At 43.8% G+C, this 25,223-nt stretch overlaps 1 protein-coding gene across 1 annotated transcript in view; it reads left to right on the top strand.

Annotated features, from left to right (window-relative positions):
* itga9 (integrin, alpha 9) overlaps positions 1-25,223 on the top strand; it is a 150,185-nt gene that overhangs the window by 107,502 nt on the left and 17,460 nt on the right. The window contains exons 16-23 of the mRNA XM_046357366.1: positions 2,606-2,758; positions 8,685-8,761; positions 9,503-9,650; positions 17,025-17,111; positions 17,704-17,783; positions 19,207-19,290; positions 20,620-20,728; positions 24,162-24,269. Of these exons, the coding sequence (XP_046213322.1) occupies positions 2,606-2,758; positions 8,685-8,761; positions 9,503-9,650; positions 17,025-17,111; positions 17,704-17,783; positions 19,207-19,290; positions 20,620-20,728; positions 24,162-24,269 (846 nt within the window). The remainder of the gene's footprint in view (positions 1-2,605; positions 2,759-8,684; positions 8,762-9,502; positions 9,651-17,024; positions 17,112-17,703; positions 17,784-19,206; positions 19,291-20,619; positions 20,729-24,161; positions 24,270-25,223) is intronic.

Genomic DNA, 25,223 nt, shown 5'->3' with positions numbered 1-25,223 from the left:
ATTGTATCCCTCCCCATGGAGGAATAAGCCCTGTAACCAGGCCTGTTTCTGTTGATTATTGTATCCCTCCCCATGGAGGAATAAGCCCTGTAACCAGGCCTGTTTCTGTTGATTATTGTATCCCTCCCCATGGAGGAATAAGCCCTGTAACCAGGACTGTTTCTGTTGATTATTGTATCCCTCCCCATGGAGGAATAAGCCCTGTAACCAGGACTGTTTCTGTTGATTATTGTATCCCTCCCCATGGAGGAATAAGCCCTGTAACCAGGCCTGTTTCTGTTGATTATTGTATCCCTCCCCATGGAGGAGGAGGAATAAGCCCTGTAACCAGGCCTGTTTCTGTTGATTATTGTATCCCTCCCCATGGAGGAGGAGGAATAAGCCCTGTAACCAGGCCTGTTTCTGTTGATTATTGTATCCCTCCCCATGGAGGAGGAGGAATAAGCCCTGTAACCAGGCCTGATTCTGTTGATTATTGTATCCCTCCCCATGGAGGAGGAGGAATAAGCCCTGTAACCAGGCCTGTTTCTGTTGATTATTGTATCCCTCCCCATGGAGGAGGAGGAATAAGCCCTGTAACCAGGACTGTTTCTGTTGATTATTGTATCCCTCCCCATGGAGGAGGAGGAATAAGCCCTGTAACCAGGCCTGTTTCTGTTGATTATTGTATCCCTCCCCATGGAGGAATAAGCCCTGTAACCAGGCCTGTTTCTGTTGATTATTGTATCCCTCCCCATGGAGGAATAAGCCCTGTAACCAGGACTGTTTCTGTTGATTATTGTATCCCTCCCCATGGAGGAATAAGCCCTGTAACCAGGCCTGTTTCTGTTGATTATTGTATCCCTCCCCATGGAGGAATAAGCCCTGTAACCAGGCCTGTTTCTGTTGATTATTGTATCCCTCCCCATGGAGGAATAAGCCCTGTAACCCGGCCTGTTTCTGTTGATTATTGTATCCCTCCCCATGGAGGAATAAGCCCTGTAACCAGGCCTGTTTCTGTTGATTATTGTATCCCTCCCCATGGAGGAGGAGGAATAAGCCCTGTAACCAGGCCTGTTTCTGTTGATTATTGTATCCCTCCCCATGGAGGAATAAGCCCTGTAACCAGGCCTGTTTCTGTTGATTATTGTATCCCTCCCCATGGAGGAATAAGCCCTGTAACCAGGCCTGTTTCTGTTGATTATTGTATCCCTCCCCATGGAGGAATAAGCCCTGTAACCAGGCCTGTTTCTGTCCATTCATGTCCTACTCATTACAACACTGTTCCTCTTTCCTGCCACAGCTCTCAAGTTGCTAGGTAGCAGACAGTCGCCTCTCCACAGAGGATGTCAGTGTGTGTGTTTCAGTATGTGTGGGCTAATGTGTTAATCCAATCAGACAGAACTTCAGCCCTCCTAAATGACCTGAAGAGGATGGGGGTGGGTGGGTTGACGAACGGTGTAAAATGGAGCGATAAAAGAATGGAAATTGGGAGAGAGACGGACGGAGAGAGATGGAGAGAGAGACCCCCCACCGGAAAGAAAAAGAAAGTGAACCCATCTGTGTTTACATAAGGGGTTTGGCTCCAAGCTGCCAGACACTAGTATGGGGCAAAGATAAACACTTGTTTTCTGTTAAGCATCAGCTTGTGTGAGTTTTCCCGGTCTGTTGGTAGTACGAGACAGGACGATGGAGACAAACCCATCACCATCAGAGAGTCTCTAGCTCTTTAAAGTACAGAGTGAGTGAAGTGTAATGGACAGGAGAGATAGATGAAAGAAAAGCGAGAAAGACAAAGATGTGATTTTCTCGTGTCCCCTTTCCAACAGTTTTCTCTAATGAGGATGTAGGGTTTGATCATATTCAGGAGCTTTTTGTTTCCATGTCCCGTGCCAAAAGGAACACTTTCAGCCAAGGCTGGGCTGGGCTGAGCTGAGCTGGGCTGAGCTGTACTAGGCTGAGCTGAGCTGTACTGGGCTGAGCTGTATTTGGCTGAGCTGGGCTGGGCTGAGCTGTACTGGGCTTGTGCTGGGCTGAGCTGTACTGGGCTGAGCTGGGCTGAGCTGTACTGGGCTGAGCTGTACTGGGCTGAGCTGTACTGGGCTGAGCTGTACTGGGCTGAGCTGTACTTGGCTGAGCTGAGCTGGGCTGAGCTGTACTGGGCTGAGCTGTACTGGGCTGAGCTGAGCTGAGCTGAGCTATGCTGAGCTGTACTGGGCTGAGCTGTACTGGGCTGAGCTGTACTGGGCTGAGCTGTACTGGGCTGCTCTGGTTACGCATCCACCATAGTTGCTGGATCCAAGCAGAAAAGGATAATGTGTGGAGAAAATATCTGAGCCAGAACAGTTCAGGTTGGCATGAGTGTTTTTCTGAACCTAGGATCCAGTCCTGAAGTTTGGGTGGCTCTGTCCATGTTGAGATTGCTAGAGAGCAGGAGGAAACTATTTTAAAACCACTCAGAGGTTCAGATGGTAACATAAGATAAAGGCATTTATTTTCTAGGTGGTAACATTTAGCTCTTTTCTCATGACAAACCGAGCATTTAAGAATTGGTTCTGGATTCCGAGATTACATTGTGCTTGAACAGCCATTTTGTTTCTCTCTCTCTCTCTCTCTCTCTCTGCAGAAGGACGTGAAAGACGTGTTCACAGCCATCACCTTTGAAGTGGCCTACACCCTGGGGAAGCATGTGGTGGATGGACATCTTGACAATGACCTGCCTGCTCTCACACCTGTACTACGCTGGAAGAAAGGAGACAAGATAGCAGCAAAGAATGAGGTAACATTCTGCAGTTGTTGTGTTGCCTGTATGTACGTTGAATGAGGTAACATTCTGCAGTTGTTGTGTTGCCTGTATGTACGTTGAATGAGGAAACAGGCTTCAGTTGTTGTGTTGCCTGTATGTACGTTGAATGAGGAAACAGGCTTCAGTAGTTGTGTTGCCTGTATGTACGTTGAATGAGGAAACAGGCTTCAGTTGTTGTGTTGCCTGTATGTACGTTGAATGAGGAAACATTCTACAGTTGTTGTGTTGCCTGTATGTACGTTGAATGAGGAAACAGGCTTCAGTTGTTGTGTTGCCTGTATGTACGTTGAATGAGGAAACAGGCTTCAGTTGTTGTGTTGCATGTATGTACGTTGAATGAGGAAACAGTCTTCAGTTGTTGTGTTGCCTGTATGTACGTTGAATGAGGAAACAGGCTTCAGTTGTTGTAATGTCCTTAAAACAAGTCAAAATGAGGCTCAGTAGTGTGTGTGGCCTCCACATGCCTGTATGACCTCCCTACAACGCCTGGGCATGCTCCTGATGAGGTGGCGGATGGTCACCTGAGGGATCTCCTCCCAGACCTGGACTAAAGCATCCGCCAACTCCTGGACAGTCTGGTGCAACGTGGCGTTGGTGGATGGAGCGAGACATGATGTCCCAGATGTGCTCAATTGGATTCAGATCTGGGGAACGTGCGGGCCAGTCCAAAGCATCAATGCCTTCCTCTTGCAGGAACTGCTGACACACTCCAGCCACATGAGGTCTAGCATTGTCTTGCATTAGGAGGACCCCAGGGCCAACAACACCAGCATATGGTCTCACAAGGGGTCTGAGGATCTCATCTCGGTACCTAATGGCAGTCAGGCTACCTCTGGCGAGCACATGGAGGGCTGTGCGGCCCCCCAAAGAAATGCCACCCCACACCATGACTGACCCACCTCCAAACCGGTCATGCTGGAGGATGTTGCATGCAGCAGAACATTCTCCACGGCGTCTCCAGACTGTCACGTCTGTCACATGTGCTCAGTGTGAACCTGCTTTCATCTGTGAAGACCACAGGGCGCCAGTGGCGAATTTGCCAATCTTGGTGTTCTCTGGCAAATGCCAAACGTCCTGCACGGTGTCGGGCTCACGGTGTCGGGCTGTAAGCACAACCCCCACCTGTGGACGTCGGGCCCTCATACCACCCTCATGGAGTCTGTTGCTGACCGTTTGAGCAGACACATGCACATTTCTGGCCTGCTGGAGGTCATTTTGCAGGGCTCTGGCAGTGCTCCTCCTGCTCCTCCTTGCACGAAGGCGGAGGTAGCGGTCCTGCTGCTGGGTTGTTGCCCTCCTACGGCCTCCTCCACGTCTCCTGATGTACTGGCCTGTCTCCTAGTAGCGCCTCCATGCTCTGGACACTACGCTGACAGACACAGCAAACCTTCTTGCCACATCTCGCATTGATGTGCCATCCTGGATGAGCTGCACTACCTGAGCCACTTGTGGGTTGTAGACTCCGTCTTATGCTACCACTAGACTGAAAGCACCGCCAGCATTCAAAAGTGACCAAAACATCAGCCAGGAACCATAGGAACTGAGAAGTGGTCTGTGGTCACCACCTGCAGAACCACTCCTTTATTGGGGGTGTCTTTCTAAATGCCTATAATTTCCACCTGTTGTCTATTCCATTTGCACAACAGCATTTGAAATGTATTGTCAATCAGTGTTACTTCCTAAGTGGACAGTTTGATTTCACAGAAGTGTGATTGACTTGGAGTTACATTGTGTTGTTTAAGTGTTCCCTTTATTTTTTTGAGCAGTTATTTAAATAGGCAAGTCAATTAAGAACAAATTCTTATTTTCAATGACGGCCTAGGAACAGTGGGTTAACTACCTTGTTCTGGTGCAGAACGACAGATTTTTACCTTGTCAGCCCGGGGATTCGATCTTACAATCTTTCAGGTTAAGTCCAACGCTCTAACCACCAGGCTACCTGCCACCATATAGTGAATTATATACTTAACTATCAAAAGTAAATGTAATTGCTCAAATATACTTAAACATCAACAGTAAATGTCTAAATTCTTTCAAATTCCTTATATTAAGCAAACCAGATGTGTAACGTTCTTGGTGTAGTGGGTGTGAAGTCAGGCGCAGGAAGCAGAGAGTTCAGGGGAGTGCTATTTAATGCAGTACCGGCGAACATAAGCCACCACACGAAACACAGGGCGCACACAAACCAAATGCCCCAAACACGGGGACTTAAACAGTCCAGCAAAACCCCACCAAATGGGAAACACGTAAACCTCACACAAACCCCACACAAGTCACACAAAACAATCCCGCACAAAGAGCAGGCGGGCCTTCTGGTAATTATAGCCCAACTAATCAGCTTAAACACAACACAGGTGAAACCAATCAACAGAAAGTGGGAAAATGATCAGTGGCAGCTAGTAGGCCGGTGACGACGAACGCCGAGCGCCACCCGAACAGGAAGGGGAGGCACCTTCGGTAGGAGTCGTGACAAGATGGCGCCATTTTCTTGTTGTTTATTTTATTTGCGGATAGCCAGGAGTACACTCCAACACTCAGACATCATTTACAAATGAAGCATGTGTTTAGTGAGTCCTCCTGATCAGAGGCAGTAGGGATGACCAGGGATGTTCTCTTGATAAATGTGATCGACCGGCTCAATTTGGTCTTCTCTATAAACATTTGAAATTGTGTTTTTTACTTTAAATACATTTAGAGACTCCGAGCTAGAAAATGGTATATCATACACTCCAGTTGAACAATGGCAAAGTAATTCTGTTTTGAAAATTGATAAACTTGTAACCTCACTTTTGAGAAAATGGTCTTTAAATCTCTTTAACGATTCAGATATGAGGCCATGTGCTAAACTACCAAAGAATTAAAGACTAAAAGCATTATACTATGGGTGTGTTCATAAATTGAATCTGGAGTGCCAGAGTGTGCTCTGGGCATTCGTAAACTCAGAGCGTTGTCAGATTATACGTTTGTAAATTCAGAGTGTTTCGCTCTAAGAGTGTTCAGAGTGCACACTGGACGCTCTGGCTGAGGAGCAGGGTTGATCCGAGCGTTCTGTCCTAACAGCAGTCAAGCACCCAAGCTAACTGGCCAACGTTTGCTAGCTTGAGAGCTACTTCCAGACACAAATGAGAGAACACCTCACTCTGACCATTTTACTTGCCCTAGCAGAGCTGGTTAGGCTGGCAACAATTTTATTGTACTTTATTGCCAATGTTTCTGACGCTGGCCATATTCAACGAGTGTTGAGTGTTCGTAATTTCGTCAGTTATTCTGCGCTCTGGCACACTCAGACGAGAGTACTCTGAAATCAGAGTAGATAGCCAGAACACATTTTCCAGCTACGTCTATCAGCAGATGTCGCAGTGACATCTTGAACATTCTATTGAAATATTTACTTGGATATTGGAGTCTTTTGTTAAGACATGTAGCTAGCTGAACAATGGACCATAATCCCAACTCATGACGTTATTACCCTGCATGAATCTGCAGGTAGCTAACCAACCAGGTTCAATGTTATCTAGCTAACATTATGTTAAATTAGCAAAGCAAATGGCTCTGAGACATGTATAATATTACTACACAGATCATGCACATCACATTAGCTAGCGAGCCAGCCAGCTAATGTTCGCTAACTAGTTAACAGTACACTAATGACTTCCTGACACGTATAATATCTGAACATTTTGCTAGCTAGATTATCTTAACCGTTATACATGGATGGACGCTTCTCCCTATCACGGATGCCAAGGTTGCCCTTAGTTTGAAGATGTAATCCTGAGATAGGTGTTTTCTCCATCTCCTTAACTATCATACTCTACTTCCACTGATTTCAAAACTTGGTCCTCCATAAAGTGGAGAGCAACACTTATGCAGCTCTACTACGTGATATCTTTCTAAAAAAAAAGCCACGTTAGAAAGGGTTACCTACACATACTGACCAGCTCAAATAAACAGAAGCATGCTACATGGCAGACCAATCTGAACACATCTCTCGGCATGTCCAACCCACTCATTATCTCAGCCAATCATGGCTAGCGGGAAGGTTGCTGACTTTTTCTGTGGCTAAAACGACATCCGCCTAGTTTCCTGAAACAAATCACAAATGTGTGAATTAGACCATGTTCCTGTCCTGCTAAGCATTCAAAATATAACGAGTCATTTTGGGTGCTTTGGGAAAAAGTATGGAGCAAAAAGTACAATATTTTCTTTAGGAATGTAGTTAAGTAAAAGTAAAGTACAGATAACCCCCAAAATTACTTAAGTAGTACTTTCAAGTATTTTCACTTAAGTACTTAACACCACTACCTATATGTCTGTTGATTGAGATAACAGGCTACAGTTGTTGTGTTGCCTATATGTAGGTTGAATGAGGTAACAGGTTTTGTGTTGCCTATACGTAGGTTGAAATACTCACACACAACATAATGTAGTGACAACACCTAGCAACCTTACTAAGAGTTTTGGTGTAACAGTTAAGGTGTTTGATTGACAGTCGCTGGACCCAGATTTGAGTCCAGGTCTGATTTACCCCCCGAAATCACTCCAATACCATTGTTTTATTCTGGATCAAAATGGAGCTTAGGTAGTGGGAGTGGCGGGAGCGTGGCAGTGGTCGGAGCCAAGACATTTCAATACTGAAAAATCACTGAGTCTATCAGAGTTTAATTTAAATATACAGTATATTAATTTCCTTTAAGTTGTAGGAATATTTTAAGAATCCATCCTCTAACCATGGTACCTGAAAGCAAAGTCACGTCTTCCTCTGTATCAGCAGAGGAATGTCAAAGAAATAACCTCAAAGAAATAACCTCAAATGATCGTTATAACGAGGTGGTTTCAGTTACCACTTGGTGTTACCACTGTGTTTTCTTTCCTTGAAATAAATTATTTTTCTAGCACACACCCCTCCTCTACCCACACCACCCTTCCTCTACCCCCACCCACCCTCCTCTACCCCCACCACCCCTCCTCTACCCCCACCCACCCCTCCTCTACCCCCACCCACCCTCCTCTACCCCCACCCACCCTCCTCTACCCCCACCCACCCCTCCTCTACACCCACCCCTCCTCTACACCCACCCCTTCTCTACACCCACCCACCCAGCCCTCCTCTACCCCCACCCAGCCCTCCTCTACCCCCACCCAGCCCTCTACCCCCACCCAGCCCTCCTCTACACCCACCCCTCCTCCTCTACACCCACCCCTCCTCTACCGCCAACCACCCCTCCTCTACACCCACCACCCCTCCTCTACACCCACCACCCCTCCTCTACACCCACCAAAATTTAAATAATCATCCCTCTACTCCCATTTCCACCACTTGTGCTCATTAAAAAGTGGAGAATTAGCAACTTTTTGCATCTTTCAATACTTACGGAACTATTTCTGTGGACTTTCATGGGCTGCAACAGCACTGTACTGTCTGTCTGCATCCCAAATCTCTCCCTTTTCCCCCTTAAAAGTAGTCAAAAGCAATGCACTCCATAAGGAGTAGGGTTCTATTTGGGGCTCAGACTGTATTTCAGTTTCTTCAGACCAAGTGAATGGACAGCGCTGTTCTGGATGACTGACTAAATTTTTTATTTATTTAAATCTGATAATATAAAGCAAGTGATTCTTGGAGACTAGCCATCCTGTAGCCACACACACATGCGCACTCACGCACGCATGCACACACACACACACGACCGTCAGCGCTGCAATGGCAGTTCACCAGTCGATTTATCCCACATTAACCACAACACAACACTGCCCTCTAGTTTGTGTGTGTGTACGCGTGTTCAGACCGGAACTGTGAGGACATATAAACTCTCGGCCTCTCTCTCTCTCACTCCCTTTCTCACTTCCTCAATATCCTCTCGATCTCTCTCACTCCCTCTCTCTGTTATGTTTCCTCTTCTAGACATGGTTTGAGAAGAACTGCCTGTCTGATGACTGTGCTGCTGACCTGAGACTCCATGGGAAACTGCTGCTTTCTGGGTAAAGAACACAGACAGACAGACAGTCTGTTCCTCTGTTTGGCCACTCACTTCGTTGATATTGTGCGGATGGGTGTGTGTTTCTACTTTTCTGGCCACTGCTCACCACTCCTCTATGAAAGCTGACTGACGTCATGCTGTACACACTGAGGAGGTGTGGGTGTGGTCAGTGGAAGTATGATGCGTCCTCATTGGCTCTCGTTGTGGTTGGAAACCATCCATGCCTTTTCCATATTTAGTGAGGGAGGTCTTTTCCTTTCCTCTTTGTTGTATGAATCATTGGCAGTCTGTACGTTTGGAAACCAAAATCAGGTGTTATTCAGTGTGTAGAGTGAAATATCTCTGATATAACTCCACTGTAGTTATGATAATAACTTCTACCTCACAGGGCAATGTCTCTATATAAAGAAAAACACATTAAGAGATGGTGGCAGTTTTGAGACAGGTATTATACAAAGGCCTACGTGTTACTTATTGAATTAGAGACGATACATAATGATTCCAGAGAATGGAAAACAAATGCAGTTAATCAGCACTGTGCACTAATTAACTGAAATGGTTCATCAACTGAAATAGTTCATCAACTGAAATAGTTTATCAACTGAAATGCCTGATTCCTCATCCTGCTAGGCTCCATGTCTGTCCCCACCTTGCCCTGGAAGGAGTGAGTAACCCCTCCCAATGTTTTAATTGTTTCTTTCCCTATCAAATAAAATGTTAACTATTATATTCCTGCCTCCAGGCTCCACGTCCATCCCCACCTTGCCCTAGGAGGAGTGAGGAACGTCTCTCTGAACGTGACCATCTCCAACGCAGGGGACGATGCCTACGACACCAATATCTACTTCAACTTCTCCAGAGAGGTCTTCTATATCAACTACTGGCAGAGGGTTGGTTGTTGTTCTATTTCTGTAGTTCTGTTATTGTTGTTATGTTGTTGTTGTTAGTGCAGGCTGTTGTGTAGAAGAAGGTAGGAGCTGAGAGGGAAGAGAGAGGAGAGAAGAGAAAAAAGAGAGCACAGAGGAAGCCAGACTTTGTGAGGAGAGAGAGACATAGAGAGACAAGTTCAGGTAGTTAATTTGGCCGACCTTCTGTCACTCTGTCACATGCACTACTGACTAGGGACAGACGAACCATGTCAACAAGAGATAGGGTAGCCAAATTCCGGAAACTTTCCCAACATTCCCAAGTTTTTCAGAAACCCCTGTTGGAAGATTCCTGGAATCAAGAGAGAATACTCAGAAAGGGAATCCTACAACTGGAAATCCTACAAATGGCATCCAACAAGTGCAAATTCTTAAAAACCTATGATTTTTTGGGGAAAGTTTCATTTTAACCCTAGCAAGAGCACAATAACTAACAAAACTACTCCTCATTCAACAACTCCCTAACACTGTGACTATGTGCTATGACGTGAAACAGATTTGAGCCAGCATTCAATCATTTTTAATTACATGAGGGGAAGAGTGCAAGTGCAGGGAAGGGAAGTGTGCACGTGTATGGAAGGGAAGTGTGCACGTGTATGGAAGGAGAACAGAACAGATCTAATCATACCTGAGATAGATGCCATGTCAGAGATGAGAGTGTGAGAGACAATAATATTTTACCCATATGCACAATAATATTTTACTCAAGTATTGCGCAAATAGTATTTTAAGGGTTTTAGTTTCACCTGGCTAATTTAATTAACTATGAACTTCAGGTTGACGTTTAGTATTGGGATACCTCCTGTAACAGAGTCTCTCTTTGTCTGGGAAGCTAATAGGGTGAGGGACCAGCGGGACCAGGAAGTCACAGACAGGAAAGGAACAATATTAAATGAAGACACAGGAGTCTCTCACAGTCAGACCTGGGTTTAAATAATATTTGAAATATTAGTAATAGGCTGCCTGGAGTGCCAGGTGGGGGGGGTTTGAATTTTCTGGACTTTTCAATTGGATCGATTGCATAAGGAAATTTCAATCAAGCACAGCTAATACAGTATATATTCTAAAGTATTTGAGTTGATTTCAGATCACTTTTTAACCTAGGTCTGCACGATTCTCACACACAGCAACAGCCTTAGTCTGACTACTGTATGAGACTTTAGTAATTACTTCTCCCTGCTGGTTGAAGATGGAGGTGTTGATACTACCTACCTCTGCTCCGCTATGGTTCTGCAAGGGTCAGCTCCCGGCTCCCGTTTCTCGGATGAGGCTCTTTCTTTCGTTCTTTCTTTCTGTGTCTGTGTGTGTGGAGTCGAGCGTAAACTCCCGTTCCCTCCGTGTTTTGAGGGGGGATGTCAATGTTGTTCTTGCAACCAGAGCTGTCTTAAGACCAGGGAGGTGAATTGGTTTCAGAAGCTCAACATCGTCTCACTTCTCAGGGAGCCAAAAGACAGCACACTGTTCAGAAGACCTTGGTTCAAATACTATTTGAAATCTTTCATATAATTTGAGTGTTTAGTCTAACCTGCCTACAGTGCCAGATTGGTGAGGTTGTCACTTTTGTGACTGTTCTATTGGTTCCATTGCACTAGGCACGCCAAATCAAGCCCAGTATTTTAAATGATTTCAAATAGTATTTGAACCCATGTCTGTCGCCACACTGGCATACACCGAAGCACAGGAGCCTGGGTTATGAGGTGGAGCTGGGTGGTGGGCTTATTGTTTGGGGAAGGGAGCACCAGGTTTGTGTTTTGGAAGCTTATGTTACTCATGACAGGTCAGGGGTTTGGGACAGCCAGAACCTCTGCTAGAGGCTTTTGCAGTAAAGTAAGAAGGAACCAAATGCCTTTAGCAGAGGTTCTGACTATTGACATCAGGGTACTGGTGTGGTACTGGTTTGAGGGCTCATCATGTAACCAGAGCAGTGTTGTTATTTAGACTGCCAAGTCCTGCTGTCAAAGTCCAAATTCGTATGGTTTTTCTGAACTGAACTAAAGAAACCGAAAAAAAGCATTGCAAACACAAAATCCTTAGCCAACAACAACAACACTATCAGTATTTATTTAGAGTACAGGATGAGTTATGCTATGTGAGTTAGGGAGGGAGGGAGGGAGGGAGGGAGGGAGGGAGGGAGGGAGGGGGAGGGAGGGAGGGAGGGAGGGAGGGAGGGAGGGAGGGAGGGAGGGAGGGAGGGAGGGAGGGAGGGAGGAGGTTGCGAACTCGTGATGATTTAACAGGAATTTCAGGGGCAATGAAACCTCATGGTTAAGGAGTATGTCCTTCCTCATAACCTGTTGTACAGATAAAGGTGGTAAATCAAGGGTAAATCATGCTTGTAGTTCTTTATGAAGCAGAAGAAAGTAGAGAGTTCTAGTCACAGTTGTTTAGCCATAGAAGAGGTAGACTACAGAGGGTGAAAGATACAGCCTCATTTTAATCATGTCCTATTTTTCAAGCTCTATCAGTTTGCGTCAATTCGTTCCTTACACCTTCCCCTTGGCTCTAACCATTCAATGTTTAAAAATATGTAAAGTCTGGATAGATAAAAGCATTTTAGTGGTGGAGCTTCCGCCATTTTGCTTCCACCTTAAAGATCTCAACAAACATTGAAGTGTAACTGCCAAGGGGTAGTGAGTGAAATATTTTGGGACTGATAGGTCTCATGGGTAAAGTAATTCCCACCAAACTACGACTCCACTGAAGCCTTCTGCTGAAACTAAAACAACCTAAATAAACCCAGTGAGATTTACTGGGTCTGCCATTTGTCAGAATCCTAACATGAGACGTGGAAGACGGAGGAAGACCAGAGCGAGTGGAGAAGAGAGGGAAAGGAGGGTGAGGGGGTAATAAAGAGAGGGAAGAAAATTAGAGGTCTGCCATTTTTCCAAATCCCAAACATGAATCTGTTCATGACTACAGAAGACCAGAGAAAATGGGAGAGAGAAGGAGGCCAGAGGGAGAAAAATAGGAAACAACCAGAGAAAGAGTGACAGAGAGAGGAAGATCATTAAAAGTGAGATGGAGAAAGAAAGACCAGAAAAATGGATAAAGAGAGATAGTGTGGAAGAGAGAGAGAGATTATCAAACAGCTGGTAGTCCCCTCTGCCCCAATTTCCACACTCTGCCCTAGTCTCCCCACTCTGCCCAAGTCTCCCCTCTCTCTCTCTCTCACTCACTCACTCACTCACTCACTCACTCACTCACTCACTCACTCACTCACTCACTCACTCACTCACTCACTCACTCACTCACTCACTCACTGACTGTTGTTCTCAATTCAAAGGGCTTCATTGGCATGGAGAACATATGTTTACATTGCCAAAGCAAATGGAATAGACAATAAACAAACAAAAGTTTCAAAGGAATAGAGACATTTCAAATGTTATACTATTGCTATGTACAGTGTTGTGGAAATAGTTAAAGTACAGAAGGGGAAATAAATCAACATAAATATGGGTTGTATGTTATGTTTGTTCTTCACTGGCTTTCTTGTGGAGATGGCACACTGTGGTATATCACCCCACCAGCCCACCTCCTTCCCTGAAGACCCAGCACTGTTTGCACAGCAGCATGGAAGGAATACAGGAAATAGCTAGGAAATTTCTCCATCAGTTCCAGTCCTGTTGGGGTCCCCTCCCTCTCTACTGGGATCCCTGTTGCATCCATACAGGTGGCTGTGGGAGAGTAGTAGGTTTGGGGGGATGTGGGCCCCACCCTAACCCCCCACCCCACCCTGGCCTGTAGCTGGGAAACTGATGAGTAAGGGAGGGAAGAGTGGAAGAAGGAGGGGAGGCTGGATGATAGGTGTGTGGAATGATGTTTCCTCATCATGGTGTGAGCAAAAGAGGGTAAATCTAATGACTGGTAATAGTTGGTAGGTGCTATCGCAAAAAGAAGAAGAGGAGGAGGGTGAGACTTTGTAATGAGAGGTGTGTGGATTTATGTTTTCCTCGTAAGTGTGTGAGCAGAGGAGGGAGAGGTAACGACTGTTAAATATGCAGCAAATCTCTCATCTCTAATCTATCTCCCTGGTAATTAAGCAGCACATTTCTCATCTCTAATCTATCTCCCTGGTAATTAAGCAGCACATTTCTCATCTCTAATCTATCTCCCTGGTAATTAAGCAGCACATTTCTCATCTCTAATCTATCTCCCTGGTAAATAAGCAGCACATCTCTCATCTCTAATCTATCTCCCTGGTAAATAAGCAGCACATTTCTCATCTCTAATCTATCTCCCTGGTAAATATGCAGCACATCTCTCATCTCTAATCTATCTCCCTGGTAAATAAGCAGCACATTTCTCATCTCTAATCTATCTCCCTGGTAAATAAACAGCACATCTCTCATCTCTAATCTATCTCCCTGGTAAATAAGCAGCACATTTCTCATCTCTAATCTATCTCCCTGGTAAATAAGCAGCACATTTCTCATCTCTAATCTATCTCCCTGGTAAATAAGCAGCACATTTCTCATCTCTAATCTATCTCCCTGATAAATAAGCAGCACATTTCTCATCTCTAATCTATCTCCCTGGTAATTAAGCAGCACATTTCTCATCTCTAATCTATCTCCCTGGTAAATAAGCAGCACATTTCTCATCTCTAATCTATCTCCCTGGTAAATAAGCAGCACATTTCTCATCTCTAATCTATCTCCCTGGTAAATAAGCAGCACATTTCTCATCTCTAATCTATCTCCCTGGTAAATAAGCAGCACATTTCTCATCTCTAATCTATCTCCCTGGTAAATAAGCAGCACATTTCTCATCTCTAATCTATCTCCCTGGTAAATAAGCAGCACATTTCTCATCTCTAATCTATCTCCCTGGTAAATAAGCAGCACATTTCTCATCTCTAATCTATCTCCCTGGTAAATAAGCAGCACATTTCTCATCTCTAATCTATCTCCCTGGTAAATAAGCAGCACATTTCTCATCTCTAATCTATCTCCCTGGTAAATAAGCAGCACATTTCTCATCTCTAATCTATCTCCCTGGTAAATAAGCAGCACATTTCTCATCTCTAATCTATCTCCCTGGTAAATAAGCAGCACATTTCTCATCTCTAATCTATCTCCCTGGTAAATAAGCAGCACATTTCTCATCTCTAATCTATCTCCCTGGTAAATAAGCAGCACATTTCTCATCTCTAATCTATCTCCCTGGTAAATAAGCAGCACATTTCTCATCTCTAATCTATCTCCCTGGTAAATAAGCAGCGCATTTCTCATCTCTAATCTATCTCCCTGGTAAATAAGCAGCACATTTCTCATCTCTAATCTATCTCCCTGGTAAATAAGCAGCACATTTCTCATCTCTAATCTATCTCCCTGGTAAATAAGCAGCACATTTCTCATCTCTAATCTATCTCCCTGGTAAATAAGCAGCACATCTCTAAACTATATCTCTCGTATGCAGCATATCCAGAAGTTAGTAGTTTAGGTAAAGTCCAGTTGAGGTTAGGAATCGCTGTAGTTCCCTTATGAATACTGTAGTTCACAGGTGTCAAATTCATTCCACGGAGGGCTGAGAGTCTGCGGATTTTCCCTACTCCTTTGTACTTGATTGATGAATTAAGGTGACTAATTAGTAAGGAACTCCCCACACTTGTTTGTATAGGGATTCATTTAATGGAACAACTAAAAACACTAGGCCCTCCCTGGAATGAGTTTCACACCTGTGCTGTAGTAGTTCATTGAAGACTTTTGATACTATTTAGCTTTTTTCCAAGCTGACAATTGTATAAATAATAATACAGTATTTTAAAAGATTAAAAATCTGCAGTAGGATTCAGTGCAAAAGCTTCAGTAGGATTCCGTGCAGGCATAAATGAATATATTTGTTGTCCATTGATTTACCTCTTCCAGCTCTGCTGAACATTCCAGAAGCACTACTTTGTCTGTTTTTATCAGTGAACTTGTCAAAGTTGAGATGTGTCACAGCCTTCTTACTTTTATCCTCCTCCTCCTCCTCCTCCTCCTCCACACACATGTGGTCACACACCTGCACACACATACAGCACACACATACACACACAATGTGCCCCCCCCACACACACACACACAGAATCAGCAGCCCCTTAGTGAACTCTCACTGTTTGAATTCTTCCTCCTCTCAGAGTCCGAGTGTTTACACACACACACACACACACAGTGTTTATACAGTCCAGCCGGTGAAGCTCTCTTCTGTTTAGACAAGCTTCCAAACACACAGGCGGCATCCTAAATGGCACCCTATTCCCTATATAGTGTACTACTTTTAACCAGGACCTATTACCTATATAGTGTACTACTTTTAACCAGGACCTATTACCTATATAGTGTACTACTTTTAACCAGGACCTATTCCCTATATAGTGTACTACTTTTAACCAGGACCTATTCCCTATATAGTGTACTACTTTTAACCAGGACCTATTCCCTATATAGTGTACTACTTTTAACCAGGACCTATTTCCTATATATAGTGTACTACTTTTAACCAGGACCTATTACCTATATAGTGTACTACTTTTAACCAGGACCTATTACCTATATAGTGTACTACTTTTAACCAGGACCTATTACCTGCGCTAATTAGAGGTTGTCCTCCCTCTTTTACTACCGTCCTCTCCTGCAGGGACAAGAGAGTTTGGAGTGTGATCTTTAAAAAAATTGAGCGTACATCATTTTTTGGTCCTCCTGTAGCTCAGTTGGTAGAGCATGGCGCTTGTAACGCCAGGGTAGTGGGTTCGATCCCCGGGACCACCCATACGTAGAACGTATGCACACATGACTGTAAGTCGCTTTGGATAAAAGCGTCTGCTAAATGGCATATATTATTATTATATATATTATATTAGCTAAATGTTTACCTGCATTGTAAAAATATGAAATGTTTTTGTAGGAGCTAATATCTAGTCAGTTTATACACTGTACTATACGTTCTCCTCACAGGCACAGCTTTTAATGTCAGTATGTATATACTGTATGGTGAAGTGGATGAATCAGCTCTGTTCATTGTCATTTCCATTGGCTCCTCTCAATGCTTTCACCATGGCTCACTCATTCTCTAATACTGTGTCTTTGGCTGTCCCCTCTTTCTCTGTCTCTTGCACTCATGCTCTCTCCCCTCTCTCGCCCGTTCTTTCTCTCTCGCTCGCTCTTTCTCCATCCCCCATCCCCCATCCCTCTGTCTGTGTTTCTCCTTTCAATAAGTCATTTTTCCTCCGAGGCACAGCTATATAATGTGAAGTGAGGTTTTCACCGTGATCATATTTTCTTTATGCTGCGTTCACCTTGGTTCTCACTCCCTCCGTCCTCCCCCATTCCTCCCTCCCTGTGTGTTTATCTATTGAAGGAAGAGAAGGGTATTTCCTGTGGTCTTGTTGATTTAGACTTCCTCAAATGCAGCGTGGGATTTCCCTTCATGAGAGCACAGACTAAGGTATAGCTCCTAATTGTCATGGCAAAATGTTTAAATCCATGTATTATACAGTTACCATGCTATAGATAGTGTCCTGTTGTCTTTACCCAAGCACAACCTTTTTTTTAAAGCACAGACTAAGGTATAGCTCCTAATGGTCTTGGCAGATTGTTTACATATTCTAAATGTTTTACAGACAATACGTTTTGTAGTTTTTACATCAGTTTTCCCATACCAAACATACCATTCAGTGTTTAGTTGTTATCCTTACCCAAGCACAACATTTCCTTTCGCAAGAGCACAGACTAATGTAGCTGTCCTAAACATAATCACTGAACTTTTACATATGCATTTTTTACAGTCAATACTTGTCTGTTTGTAGGTTAGACATAAACGTCTTTCCATACATACCATGTAGTGTCTAGTTGTTATAAACACAACCACAACAGGATAGCATAGTATACACTTACAGTATCGTCTGCAGTCACTGGGCCATGTCACTATGCAGAGCCTGAAAAGCAAACTAATGATTTTGACAACTACTTGATATACATCATGTCACTTTACTAAAAGCTTTCCCCAATACTTCTCCTCTTACCTTGTCTTTCCTCAGTATCATCTTGCAGTGATCTTCGACACAAGCCGGCTTTCAGGGGAAAATGAGACATTGCAGTTTGTAGTTCATGCAAAAAGGTAAGTTGAGACGCTGTACGTTGAGACGCTGTACGTTGAGACGCTGTACGTTGAGTAAAAGGGAAAGTTGTTAGTGTAAGGTAAGCCTAACCCAGGACCATTTGTTGGTAATGAGAAGATGTATACACTCCATATAGACTGGTAAAATATTTACATTTCCTTTGTACACTTTGCGAATCATGCCTGGTAGTCAGAGTAGAAGTCCTCCCCTAAACATACATCTGCTAAATGACTTAAATGTAATGTAAATGTAAACATACACACACATACAGAGCCTTCAGAAAGTAATCGCACCCCTTGATTTTTACACATTTTGTTGTGTTACAGCCTGAATTTCAAATATACTAAATGTATATATTTTTGTAACTGGTCTACCCAATACCCTTTAATGTCAAAGTGGAATTATGTTTTTGAATTTTTTTGCTAAGTAATTAAAGATGAAAAGCTGAAATGTCTTAAGTCAACAAGTATTCAAGCCCTTTGTTATGGCATGCCTAAATAAGTTCAGGAGTAAAAAATGTTCTTAACAAATTACGTAATAAGTTGTATGGACTCACTGTTTGTGCAATAATAGTGTTTAACATACATTTTTAATGACTTCCTCATCGCTGTACCCCCACATACAATTATCTGTAAGGACCCTCAGTCAAGCAGTGCATTTCAAACACATATTCAACCACAGAGACCAGGTTTTCCAATGCCTCGCAAAGAAGGGCACCTTTTGGTAGATGGGTAAAAAGAAAAAAACGGACGTTGAATATCCCTTTGAGCATAATTAAGTTATTAATTACAGTTTGGATGGTCACTACAAAGATAGAGGCTGCCTTCCTAACTCTGTTGCCAGAGAGGAATGAAACTGGCATGATTTCACCATGAGACGGTGATAGAAGAAAACTGAGGATGGATTAACAACAAGTGTAGTTACTCCACAATACTAACCTAATTGACAGAGTGAAAAGAAGGAAGCATGTAACAGAATAAAAAATATTACAGATGTCTATATTGGTCCGCCAATACTAGTAAAGGCCCAGTGCACTACTTTTGTGAAAAAGTATATATTTCAAAAAAGTAGATTTTCTTTTAAAATTCTGATTATTATTCTATATTTAGATTTTTCAGGGGGTGCTTCAGTACCCTCCGTACCCCTTCTTCCCGCGGCTATGGCTACAACTGCTTTCACATAAGACCAGAAGGGTCTGCTGTCGTATAAGGCTGGGAGGGGTGAATAACTTCAAGTTGCCAGATTAGTGAAGTTAGCAGTGGAAAAAATACCTTTCTTTCTTTGACAGAAGAATTTAAGACCTAGCTAACTTTCTCTTTCATGTTGCTGTCAAGAATACAAAGATTTGTACTTGAATCACTATGCTGAAAATTGCCATCATTGACTACATGTTAAATGCCTGTTATTGTTTTCTCATTGTAGTGCCAACCCTGAACATAAACTGTTGGACAACACCTTGGATCTGTCTATCCCACTGGTCCATGAGGTAGACACAACTATCACTGGGTAAGTGGTTCAAAATGCGCAAGAGGACAAAACATAATTACTTTGTCTGCAATGGGAGTGGTCTGCTAACTGTAGACATACTATAAGCCATTCATTACAGTTAGGCCAAACCATAGAGATTGAAAGATCTTTGTGTCTGTGCTATTACAGCATCTGTGCCAGCATGGGCAGCGCCATTAAGGCTATCACCATTTTAAAGTAGTCCATTTGTTTCTTATTTTGTGTTTGAAAAAAGCGTAAAGCTAATATTGGTGATTTACCGCCATCTGCAGTGCTGGAGTCCTGAACCAAATATTGTAATTCATTTATTGTTACCACTAGATGGCGTTGATATAGCTTAAAGCCATTTACAAACCATAGCACTCAAGAAGAAGATGGCAATGCCCATGCAAAAAAAAGTGTTATATCAAAGTTGAATCCTCTAACTATCTCTATGGGCCAAACACACTACATTCCCATACTGTCTGGGTGCGTAGACTCTGAATTTATGCTACGCATATGCTATCAGATGAAGTCACTAGACAACACCATGGATTATTCAAATATACAGTATCAAGCAGCTTGGACTGCATGCTAAAATGGTAGGCTAAAATCAAGCTGAGAGACAGTCACTCTGTTTATTTTAACTGTATCAAGATTAATATAAATGGTCACATTAAGATCAAAGTGGTAGTCAAACTAATGCTCAGTTTCTCTGCTAGTTTGTGTGTCTGCCTGGTCTCTACAGCTCTGTTCTAAGCCTCTTGACAGATTAAAGTCACCAGACAGACAGAGCTGAGTTACATTATCAGACAACAGAGCTGTAGCTGAGCTGTTTTCTCCCTGTGGAGGAACTTGGCCATTTGGACATTGCATCTCTCTCTCCATTTTCTCTGATTTATGCTCTCTTTATGTCTGTCTCTCTCTGTTTCTCTTGTCTCTCTCTCTCTCTGTGTGTTTCCCTCTCTGTGTCTGTCCCTCGCTCTCTCTCTCTCTGAACTAACTATCTCTCTGATAAAATGCAGCTAGAGATAAAGGGCTTTCAAGCTGAAATGTTCCATTCTCACAACAACAGAACAGCCTTCCTCCCCCGCATGACACAAAGAAAACATCTGGACAACACACACCAGTCTTTAATCACCCTCTCTTACAGTCAATTTATATATAAAACATAGAGACCTACACAAAAAAAAGTGATTTGATATTGTGAATCTGTTGGTAATGTGCAATACCAATTACTGTCTGTCTGACTGACTGACTGTTAGTTGAACTGTCTAACTGTCCATCTGCTTGCCTGTCTGCCTTGATGCCTGACATTCTGTCTGTCTCTGTCCGTCCGTCTGTCCACAGTGTGGTGAACCCGACGTCCTTTGAGTATGGGAACTCCATCGATGCCTCTCGCTTCGTCCAGCTGGAGGACATGGAGTGTAACTTCCAGCCACTCAACTTCACCTTTCAGGTACTGGTGACACCCCTCCCGGCACCCCGTTCATTTGATTTATTTCACCTTTATTTAACCAGGTAGGCTAGTTGAGAACAAGTTCTCATTTACAACTGCAACCTGGCCAAGATAAAGCAAAGCAGTGCGACACAAACAACAACACAGAGTTACACATGGAATAAACAAACATACAGTCAATAATACAATAGAGAAAGTCTATATACAGTGTGTGCAAATGAGGTAGGATAAGGAGGGTGAGGCAATAAATAGGCCATAGTGGCGAAATTATTACAGTATGGCAGATTAAACACTGGGATGATAGATGTGCAGAAGATGAGTGTGCAAGTAGCGGTACTGGGATGCAAAATAAATAACAATATGGTGATGAGGTAGTTGGATGGGCTATTTACAGATTGGCTATGTACAAGTGCAGTGATCTGTGAACTGCTCTGACAGCTATTGCTTAAAGCTAGTGAGGGAGATATGAGTCTCCAGTTTCAGTGATTTTTGCAGGTCGTTCCAGTCATTGGCAGCAGAGAACTGGAAGAAAAGGCGGCCGGAGGAGGAATTGGCTTTGGGGGTGACCAGTGAAATATACCTGCTGGAGCGCGTGCTGCGGGTGGTTGCTGCTATGGTGACCAGTGAGCTGAGATAAGGCGGGGCTTTACCTAGCAACAACTTATAGATGACCTGGAGCCAGTGGGTTTGGTGACAGATATGAAGCGAGGGCCAGTCAACGAGAGCATACAGGTCGCAGTGGTGGGTAGTATGTGGGGCTTTGGTGAGAATAACGGACGGCACTGTGATAGACTGCATCCGATTTGCTGAGTAGAGTGTTGGAGGCTATTTTGTAAATGACATTGCCAAAGTCAAGGATCGGTAGGATAGTAAATTTTACTGGAGTATGTTAGGCAGCATGAGTGAAGGATGCTAGATTTAATTTTGGATTGGAGATGCTTAATGTGAGTCTGGAAGGAGAGTTTACAGTCTAACCAGACACCTAGGTATTTGTATTTGTCCACATATTCTAAGTCAGAACCGTCCAGAGTAGTGATGCTGGACGGGTGGGTAGGTTTGGGCAGCGATCGGTTGAAGGGTATGCATTTAGTTTTGCTTGCATTTAAGAGCAGTTGGAGGCCACGGAAGGAGAGTTGTATGGCATTGAAGCTCGTCTGGAGGTTAGTTAACAGTGTCCGAAGAAGGGCCAGAAGTATACAGAATGGTGTCATCTGCGTACAGGTGGATCAGAGAATCACCAGCAGCAAGAGCGACATCATTGATTTATACAGAGAAAAGAGTCGGCCCAAGGATTGAACCCTGTGGCACCCCCATTGAGACTGCCAGAGTTCTGGACAACAGGCCCTCCGATTTGACACACTGAACTCTGTCAGAGATGTAGTTGGTGAACCAGGCTAGGCAGTCTTTTGAGAAGCCACGGCTGTTGAGTCTGCCGATAAGAATATGGTGATTGACAGAGTCGAAAGCCTTGGCCAGGTCAATGAAAACAGCTGCACAGTATTGTCTCTTATCGATGGTGGTTATGATATCGTTTAGGACCTTGAGCGTGGCTGAGGTGCACCCGTATACCAGCTCGGAAACCAGATTGCATAGCGGAGAAGGTACGGTGGAATTCGAAATGGCCGCATAGTGGAAGGTGGCATTTCAGGTGTGCCGCCTTCAGTTTTATCACCACCTGTGAGCCTCCAGTGCCAGTATTCACTTTTTGCTTGTTTGTAATTTACTAAATAAAACATTCATCTTTGTTTTATGATGTTAACATCTGTTTGTTAACTTGGCTTTCGAAGACCTTAGAAAGGCATGGTGGGATAGATATAGGTCTGTAGCAGTTTGGGTCTAGAGTGTCTCCCCCTTTGAATAGGGGGATGAACACGGCCGCTTTCCAATCTTTGAGGATCTCAGATGATACAAAAGGGAGGTTGAACAAGCTAGTAATAGGGGTTGCAACAATTTCAAAGAGGGTCCAGATTGTCTAGCCCTGCTGATTTGTAGGGGTCCAGATTTTGCAACTCTTTCAGAACATCAGCTATCTGGATTTGGGTGAAGGAGAAATGGGGAGGCTTGGGCAAGTTGCAGTGAGGGGTGCAGGGCTGTTGACCGGGGTCGGGGCAGCCAGGTGGAGAGCATGGTCAGCCGTAGAAAAATGCTTATTGAAATTCTCAATTATTGCGAATTTATCGGTGGTGACAGTGTTTCTTAGCCTCAGTACAGTGGGCAGCTGTGAGGAGGTGCTCTTATTATCCATGGACTTTACAGTGTCACAAAACTTTTTGGAGTTAGTGCTACAGGATGCAAATGTCTGTTTGAAAAAGCTAGCCTTTGCTTTCCTAACTTCCTGTGTATATTGGTTCCTAACGTCCCTGAAAAGTTGCATATCGTGGGGGCTATTCGATGCTAATGCAGTACGCCATAGGATGTTTTTGTGCTGGTCAAGGGCAGTCAGGTCTGGAGTGAACCAAGGGCTATATCTATTCCTTGTTCTAATTTTTTGGAATGGAGCATGTTTATTTAAGATGGTGAGGAAAGCACTTTTAAAGAACAACCAGGCATCCTCTACTGACGGGATGAGGTCAATATCCTTCCAGGATACCCGGGCCAGGTCGATTAGAATGGCCTGCTCGCAGAAGTGTTTTAGGGAGCGTTTCACAGTGATGAGGGGTGGTCGCTTGACCGCAGACCCATTACGGATGCAGGCAATAAGGCAGTGATCGCTGCTATCCTGGTTGAAGACAGCGGTATTTGGAGGGCAGTTTGGTTAGGATGATATCTATGAGGGTGACCGTGTTTATGGATTTAGGGTTGTACCTGGTGGGTTCATTAATAATTTGAGTGAGATTGAGAGCATCAAGCTTAGATTGTAGGATGGCCGGGGTGTTAAGCATGTCCCAGTTTAGGTCACCTAACAGAACGAACTCTGAAGATAGATGGGGGGGGCAATTAATTCGCATATGGTGTCCAGGGCACAGCTGGGGGCAACGCCAACGGTAAGAGACTTGTTTCTGGAGAGGTGGATTTTTTAAAGTAGAAGCTCAAATTGTTTGGGCACAGACCTGGATAGTAAGACAGAACTCTGCAGGCTATCCCTACATTAGATTGCAACTCCGCCCCCTTTGGCAGTTCTATCTTCTATCTAGTTAGGGATGGAACTTTCAGGGTTTTTGGTGGTCTTCCTAAGCCAGAGTGTGCTAGGGCAGTGAATAAAACAAACTTAGGGAGGAGGCTTCTAATGTTAACATGCATGAAACCAAGGCTTTTACGGTTACAGAAGTCAACAAATGAGAGCGCCTGGGGAATGAGAGTGGAGCTAGGCCCCGCCCACACCATCTCTCTCTAACCTCAATTCTCTACCTCTCTAACCCCCGACTTTCTATTTCTCTCTACCCTCCACAATATTTCTCTCCCTAATATTTCCCTCTTTCTCATCTTCTTCCAGGTGATAAACAATGGCCCCAGCAGGCTCCCTGGCTCCATAGTGGACATCAGGATCCCCAACCGGCTGGCTGGCAATGGGGCCGACATGTTCCTCATCATGGACTCACAGGTCTGTCTGTCTGTCTGTCTGTATGTATGTATCTGTCTATGTATGTATGTATCTGTCTATGTATGTATGTATCTGTCTATGTATGTATGTATCTGTCTATATATGTATGTATCTGTCTGTCTATCAATCAACCATCTGGTTGGCAAAAGGGCAGATGTGTACCGTACCATAGGTGTGTACCTCAGTCTGGCCTACCTGTCTGCCAACAACAGTCTTTTTACCTGTCCATCCATCTGTCCAAATGATCGACCGGTATCTACATTATTTACCAATCCAACCATCCAAAAGCAGTCTATCAATCAAATTAAATGAATCAGATTCATGTATACGGTCCTTGTTACATCAGCAGACTCTACAAAGTGCTTTACACCAAAGGCGTCCGCATGCTTCCCAGCCAAAACAGTTTGTGCATATATTATAGCCCTATTGTGGCGGTTTTACTGTGGCAGCTCAGGTAATGGAATTACGTGCACGAGCACACATCACCACATCCGTCATTTTAGTCCTGTCCGAATCTGCCATGTCACTCATTTTTACAGGAAGGTTGTTATCCCAGCCCTAAAAACCTACTGTTTTTCAGAAAACTCCCAGGTCCTCTGATAATACTTATCCTGTGTGAATCATCATTCCTGTGTTTTAAGGGATATTACAGAGTTTAACAGGTGGAGCACCCAGTTTGGGTAAGAACATGGGAACAAATCGATGCTTAAACAAAGTGCTATGCACATGGCCTACAGATGAATGATCTGTTTTGTCACATCAACTTTCCTAGTGCCATACTTCTCTTTTAAATAATGAAGTGGACGACATTGTGCTAATGAATTGATCAATTGCAAAATACGTCAATTAAATGTCTGCGTAGGTTGAAGGAAGTGAATTGATATGCATTATTATTTTGACTGAAAGTCATCAGGTCAATATCAGCATATTCCTAGATATTTGAAATATCTTCTC

Source organism: Oncorhynchus gorbuscha, linkage group LG07 (genome assembly GCF_021184085.1).
Source record: "Oncorhynchus gorbuscha isolate QuinsamMale2020 ecotype Even-year linkage group LG07, OgorEven_v1.0, whole genome shotgun sequence".
Taxonomy (NCBI): Eukaryota; Metazoa; Chordata; class Actinopteri; order Salmoniformes; family Salmonidae; genus Oncorhynchus; species Oncorhynchus gorbuscha.
The sequence above is the reverse complement of the archived record's forward strand: the minus strand, read 5'-3'. Positions and strand labels throughout refer to the sequence as shown.